This window comes from Ciconia boyciana, chromosome 9 (genome assembly GCF_034638445.1).
Source record: "Ciconia boyciana chromosome 9, ASM3463844v1, whole genome shotgun sequence".
In the NCBI taxonomy this organism is placed as follows: domain Eukaryota; kingdom Metazoa; phylum Chordata; class Aves; order Ciconiiformes; family Ciconiidae; genus Ciconia; species Ciconia boyciana.
This window is the reverse complement of record NC_132942.1, coordinates 1,175,338-1,182,850: the sequence shown is the minus strand read 5'-3', so window position 1 is coordinate 1,182,850 and position 7,513 is coordinate 1,175,338. Positions and strand designations below refer to the sequence as shown.

The window sequence follows — 7,513 nt, the reverse complement described above, 5'->3', positions numbered from 1 at the left end:
GGTCGGATTTATCGGGGTTTTTTGTTGTGGGGTTTTTCCTCTTCTCCCCCATCGTGCTGTACGTATCGGTCTCTCTCGTCACCTGCCACGGTTAACTTTCCTGTGACTCGGTTTAACTCTTGAGATCTACGTGGATGTTGCTAAGAGCACTTTTCTTGCCTTTGCTGTCCCTTGCCGGGATCGGATTTCATACTAACTGGACTCTGTGTGCCTGTATGTGTGTTCTGAGTGTCTTGAAATTTTGCTTTCCTTTACAAGAGCTATGCATTAATTGTAACCAAGGTAAGACTCGCTGTTCTTGTTCCCTCATGTGCATGTCTAAATTAGATGTTTCTTTAAAGATGAAGTATGTATTTTCTTCTAAACGGTGGAGTCATATGTAGTCCTTCCATTGATTAGTACTTGTGAAAAAGAAGCGTAGAACTTGCAAAAAAATAGACCTATTTAGCAGGAGATCTAGCTTGGCTTTCTAAACTGATCTGCTTTTCTCTGTTGCAGCTTCTATGATGCTTAAAAGAATCATTTGTGTCTTATTTTGTCTTCCTTTTTGACAGACCTGTGAATGACCATAGGCTTGGCTTGACCTTGATTTTGATGGCTTTGTTGGAAGATCTAATGATGTGATTGCATTTCATGAAGTGATTGCTCTCCAGCCTCTATGGCTTAGGGTATAAGCCACTTCTGCCACACTGTCACTCATGGACAATTCTGATTTTTTTTGAACAAACCTTTTGGCTATTTTTCTTTTCTCACTTCCTTTCCCCCCCCCTTTCTCCTTAATGTTGGGAGCCTTATTCTACACTTCGATGTGATTGATAGTCCTGCTGCTTCGTGCTGCTGATTTCTGTTTTAAAGTACAATGGCTCTAAGTGGCAACTGCAGGACTTACCTTCCTCCTCGAGAGCAGGGGACTGGGCTGCACTCCTTCCCGGAGGTAGTGGAGCTAAACGTGGGCGGCCAGGTTTACTTCACTCGCCACTCCACCTTGGTTGGCACCCCTCACTCCCTGCTGTGGAAAATGTTCACCCCAAAGAGAGACACAGCTAACGATCTGGCCAAGGACTCCAAGGGAAGATTCTTCATCGACAGAGATGGTTTCCTTTTCCGCTATATTCTGGACTATCTCAGGGACAAGCAAGTGGTTCTGCCTGACCACTTCCCAGAGAAGGGAAGGCTCAAGAGGGAGGCCGAGTACTTCCAGCTCCCGGACTTGGTCAGACTCCTGACTCCCGATGACAACAAGCAAAGCCCCGATGATTATTGCCACAGTGACTATGAAGAGGTCTCCCAAGGCAGTGACACGAGAATATGCCCACCCTCATCGCTCTTACCGCCTGATCGGAAGTGGGGATTCATTACCATCGGGTACCGGGGGTCGTGCACTATTGGCAGGGAGAGCCAAGCAGATGCCAAATTCAGGAGGGTCCCAAGGATTTTGGTTTGTGGAAGGATTGCTCTGGTCAAAGAGGTCTTTGGAGAAAGTTTGAATGAAAGCAGAGACCCAGACAGGGCTCCGGAAAGGTACACCTCCAGGTTTTATCTCAAGTTCAAACACCTGGAGAGGGCTTTCGACATGTTGTCCGAGTGTGGATTCCACATGGTGGCCTGTAACTCCTCGGTGATGGCTTCCTTTGTCAACCAGTACACAGACGACAAGGTCTGGTCCAGCTACACCGAATATGTCTTCTACCGTAAGTACAAGACATTTCTGAGGGCAATGTAACTACCTGTTTTAAGCCACTCTCTTCTGCTGACTGTACGATTCTCAAAGCACAAGGAGTGCAAATTTCCTTCTGTCTTCTGCGGACTGAGGCTTTATTTAGATCTGGGGGGGGATAAGCTTCAGTTTAAGCTTTCAAAATGTAAAGCGAGGCTGAACTCAATGGCTTGGTCTTGGCTAGGTGGCAGCACAGACTGCCAAAAGCACCCCATCCCTGTGGCTGGAGGACGCTGCTGTCTCTGGCTGTGTAAATCAGCCATCTGACTGCCTTGCACGCTTCCCGAGTACGTGCGGGATGCAATATAAGCCTTGCAAACACACTGCAGATTTAATTACAGAAAATCTTCAAATGGGATTCAATTTACAAAGGTAATAGCTGCTTGATAATAGTCAAGCACAGTCAGCCAAGCCATCTGTCAACAAACCTGACACACTTGCACACAGGGAAGGGAAAACAAAATCCCATCCCCCTGGCTGCTTTTCAACAGGGGGCCTTCTCGGAGCCAGCTGATGTGCTCTGAAATGAGGGCTCAGAGCAGAGAGAGAGGCAAGTTGCTGCGCCTTGTTATGCAACATGCCTATGAAAAACAAACTATCCTCATAATGAGAAGTATCTGCCCTGCTTACCGCAATCACATCAGATCACATACTGTTGTGGTAATTTTAGCTGATAGCTCGAGCAGGCTCATTAACTTTCTAAGTTGATATTCAGGTAGAGGCACCGTTACCAATGGTAACACGAGGGTAATTTTGATTCTATAATTCTGTATCAGAAAATCATTCCACAACTGCTGTGCTTAAATATTCGAGAGGTTCATGAGGCTGTTTTCCTCCATTTTCATTTCAAGAGGGTGAAGGATGGAACATTTCCCCGGTCCATTTGTAGAAATGGGCTTTAGCCAGCTGCTGCTTTGGACGGTGGGGTTCGGAGAAGGATAATGCGTTGCCGGCAGACCTGCTGCGCTCTGTGCGGTGCTTACAGTTAGCAGGCTCGGTAACGTGGAGAGCTGACAAAAGTTTTAGATGAAAGATGTATCGGGAAGTGAATAGTTTGTGTGTAATACTGGCTTCAGCGCCATCTACTCTTGTGTCTCGGCTCAACAGGCAGCCCTAATCTGCTTATGTAATGATGCTTAAGTTAGCATCCTGAAAAGCCATCTGTATTTTTGACATGCATAGATTTACTTAAAATTAGTTTTCTAGCTGGATTTCTTAGCAAAACTGTTCTAAGGTCACGGATCCGCTTATATTCCAACGGGGATGGATGATTTCTATTATTAGGCTTCTTCTGTTCGAAATCATAGTGTCTTATACAAGGTATAGGAGCAGAATTAATGTAGTTAAAGGAATGGATTAGAATAAATTGTGTTTGCATTTACATTTAAAATCGGAAAAAAATACAAGTTCCTTATAGGCACAAGGGTTTGCTAACTGAAGAGAGGATGAAGGTAGGTTTTGCATGAATTGGCAAACACAGACTCCTGATTTTCATATTGCTCAAATTTTTACCTTCAAGGATCGCTCGTTGCTTCCGCATCACTATAACTAGGGTAAGGTACCGAGATGAGAGGTACCTTAGAAATTTTGGAGAGTGAAAGTCTATAGTAGCTGTCACAAAATCTTCTGTCACCAATGCAGGGAAAGCCAATCCAATTAAAATTCCTGGAAAGACTCTTATCCAGTTCAACAGGCTTTGCATTTGGCTCATAGCAGTTTTGTGGATTTTTGACACTGATACCGTTTCAGAGATGGATTTTTCAAAGGGTCCTTCCCTAGGTAAAAGCTAAAGCAATGACCGTGATGCCAGATCACTCTCTTTTATCTCGATCCAGATCGTTCCGTTACACTTTGTGCCATTTGCTGCTTGCTGCGATAGAGCCGCTGGTGGGCCGCAGGGGCTCCCCAGCCGCGTGCTTGGGGTCTGGCGGCAGTCGACCCCAACTGCAGATCCCCCAGGTATTGTGCCAGCCGACCTGAGAGCAGGCATGATACCTACAGAATTCACCTGGAGCCAAAGAAATCCCTTTCCAAATTTCCCGAAGTCATTTCATTTGAAACTTTGAGGACCAATAAAATTGACATCTGGCTTCTAGTGGAACATTACAACTTCTCTGCAGCTGCTTAGCCATAATTATTTAATTAGAAGTTGCCAACTGTGTCTATATAAGCATTAATTCATCAAGCTGTTGTGATCAGGTTAATGGGCCTAAACATGGGAGGTGTCGAATACAAGCGGTTAGGCAGATGCAGAGGTGGTCTTTGCAGAGCCCCTTAGTAGCTGCTGCGAAATGCACAGTTGGAGGGACTCTTCAGAGCTGGAAAGGATGATTATTTCCAAAGGAGGAAGAATAGAGGAAGGAATGTTTTTTTGATACGCCAAATATGCTCCAAGTACTACTCAGAAGTTAAATGCCTGCGGTTGGCACGAAGATAAAGAACATTCTTCATGTGCAAATCCTTTTGAAAGTAGATCAGATGGACCGAAGGGGGTGTAAACTGTGCAGCTACTCACATGGGTGCAGTGTGCGCTGTTAACAGAATTACACGATTAATATTGTATGACGTTTTCTCCCCTTGTTCAAATTTAGGTGCTATTAAGGCTAATGGGAGATTCATGTTCTCTGTGGAGGAGGCTTTCCCGAAATGCAGGGCACGTAGAAAGCGTCCAGTACAGCAAACCTGCAGCTGCTTTGCTGAGTGGGTGGCAAGATGGGCTGCAAAGCTGGCACTCGGGATGACAGTGCAATCCTCGGAGCGCAGCTGGGCTCCACTCCAGTTTCAAACAGGCTGATGCAAAGGAGGGTTTGGAGACAGGCTGTGTTGATACATTAGAGCCATAATTAAACAGCTCTTTGAAACGCAGTTCCTGCGTGGTGGGGAGGCAGGAGTCACAGCCTGGCTCCTGCTCACAGGTGGAGCATGAGTTGAGGAAAGGAGGTGAGGGTCTGCTCATGCATTTTCTTTCCCTCCAGTTTCTCTCACGTCAAAGATGTTTACTTACATTTTATACTGGCTAAGGTTGGATTTCTAACTTGAACCATTTTGTGGTTCTCCACCCGCCCCCGTTGTTTTGATGATCTTGAAGTAAAACCTCATCTCCAAACACTCTCATTTTTGAAGAGGGTGATAGCCTGTGCTTGGATCTTCATTTTTAAATGTTTTCAACCTTTACGAGGGGGTGAATCAAAAAAGTGCACTTGAACATCTGGTAAATGTTGTGGCAGGGGTGAGGGGTGTTAAAGCATATGGGCTGGCTCAGCCTTTTGTAGCCTGGCCCCGTTCCTGACTTCGCAGTGACAGCAGCACGCTCTTTTTCACCACCTCCCATAGCCTACAAACAAGCCCTTTCTGCCTGGTTCCAGTCTTGCAGCATTGCCAGGACTGTGGGTGACAGTCCTGCACGTGGATGGTGTGATTGCCAGAAGAGCAAAATAACAGGTTGGAAACGGAGAAGGCTTTAGCTTCAGACAGCAGGTCAGCAACACGGCAGGCTGCGTGGATGTGTCTGCAGAGCAGCTAGGAACCGAGTGACATGGCAGCGGGATGGGATGGGACGGGATAGGATGGGATGGGATGGGGAGAAACTGCATGGCAGCCCCTGTCTGCATATTGCTATTGCCCCCAAAACCCTGACGTCACGTCCCTTCTCTCTCTGCTTGTCGGTGGCCAAGACTGCAATAGGCTCTCAGAGCAGTTCACAGTACAGAGGGGAGATCTTAACTCTAATATATCACATCAAAGCCCTTGCTTTTACGCTCATGGCTCCCTGCACAGCTGTGGGTAGCACCGATAAGGAGCGCAGTTGGCACCACAACAAGCAGGTTGTCCTCTGCTCAGCTGGAGCAATAAAGCCAGGGTAGAGAAGAGCTACTAGGCAAAAAGGAACAAATATAGAAGAAGTACAGATGGAGGAAAAGGAGAGAAAATTCACACGCAATCTGGAGAGAAAGAACTAGGGAAAAGATGGGGGTACTGACAACTACACCAAGACACGGTGAGGGAGAAGTTGTTAGATACGTCAAGCCTTCAGTTTAACCCAAATGTTTTCCCGCAACCAGCAGGTGGAGAGGAGTTGACAAATGCTCCTTCAAGTTCACTCGCAGAAAAGAATACAGAGATTTAGACAGATAACTGTCCCTGCCCTTCCTAAGGCTGTGTTTGAAAGTCTGCGCAAGCATGAGAAAATCAGGACAATCAGTCTGATTTGCTTAAGCCTTGCCTTGCGCCGGCCACTTCACATCTGCACACGTGGAGCAGCTCAAGCACCTGCAGATGTTCAAAGGAAACTGTGAGACATTCCTGGCACTGTAGCTCTGAAAGCCAAAAATTAATTAACAAGGCTCTTGCTCCTGAAGGACATGTGCTGCCTCTGCTCCCTCTAGGGACAGTTGTAAATTTTGGCCTTCTCACCTTACTCTTCCCAGAAGATGCTGGCTGGGTGTGCTTTTCCCTTGCTGGTAGGAGGGTGATGCGCAGAGATGTTTGTTAAGTAGGTTTCAGATTATCCTGGGACAAACAGATGAATCCTCTGTGGTGGGGCTGTGCAGGAGGGAAGAGAAATGCCAAGAGAGATCCTCTGCAAATGCGTTCTGATGGCCATGTATCTCTGGGATAATCCTGGTGTCGTTTACACAGGATGATCCACTTGGGATTAATGCAGCCAGCTGCGGCCCGTCACTTTGTATGCATGAACAGACCTAAAAGATCCCATACTGATGTACCTACCACTGACTCATAAATGAATCGCCTGGTAGAAATTTGACTAACAAAACTGGTGCTCTTGCACAGTGACACCTACAGCTGTGCTGTCAAACGGGTTAGATGTGGAAGAGGAATATCACCTATTTTCCTCCTCTTTAAACTGATACTGTTCTATGTTCTAGTAGTTGGTTCTGTCTGGTTTTAAATCAGTGAAGATCAAAATAACCCAAAAGATAACAAAATAAAGTCTAATCCGATTAATAATGCAAGCTTCCTTTCCTGTTTCCAGGTAATTATTGTCATTGTCAGTGAATCTGGTCCACCTTGCCAAACAACATTCTCTGGCACAAGGATTCGTCTGCAGGTGGTGGGGCTGTGATCAGCCAAGCCTGCTAGAGTATTCATGTCAGAAGGACCTTGCTCCTAGGTTTTTTGGTTGGACTTGAATGATGGTTGATTTTTTCCTAGTTTGTCACGGCAGACTGAAAAGCCTGTGGAGTTTGTTGGTTTGATAAGAATTATTCCATAGACGAAAAATGCTGTTATTTATTAGAAACCAATAGTGTCAAATCTGATTGTTAGATCAGTCTAAAAGTCTCCAGCTTAATGGATAACTGAAGCAAAAATTGGTAAAAAAGCTGGTTGGATATAGGACTTGGAGTTCATTCTAACAATGTATGGGTAGTGATGTTCAGGAGCCGGCAAGGATGGCTTCTGGGTACTGGCCTTTGTCTCTGCCCAGTTTTCACGGCATGGCTGGTTATTTCATAGCCCTTTGGATATGATCTTCATCGGCTTGAATGTTTGAGATGATAGATGTTTAGCATGATTGTACAGATCTGTTACCTTGCTGCTCCAAAGTACCACTTGGCGATGCAAGTCCCCTCTCTGTCACAACACCTGCACAGCAGCTAGACAGATTTCCTCCCAAGGAAAATCCGTACCCCTCTGTCCCGTGTCTGTGGAGGTCTCTGCGGTGGAAGGGGGTTTGTGAGTTCAGGAGATAAAATCAGCACTGCCTGAAGAGGTTGCTGAGTGGGTTTTGATCTGGTGTTTGCGTCTTCCTTCTCTTTCCAAGCTGTCAGGAGGGCT

The 7,513-nt window shown here is 46.0% G+C and overlaps 1 protein-coding gene across 1 annotated transcript in view; it reads left to right on the top strand.

The window, feature by feature from the left end:
* Positions 1 to 738: 738 nt before the first annotated feature.
* KCTD16 (potassium channel tetramerization domain containing 16) overlaps positions 739 to 7,513 on the top strand; it is an 86,498-nt gene continuing 79,723 nt past the window's right edge. The window contains exon 1 of the mRNA XM_072872836.1: positions 739 to 1,691. Within this exon, the coding sequence (XP_072728937.1) occupies positions 860 to 1,691 (832 nt within the window). The 5' untranslated portion in view covers positions 739 to 859. The remainder of the gene's footprint in view (positions 1,692 to 7,513) is intronic.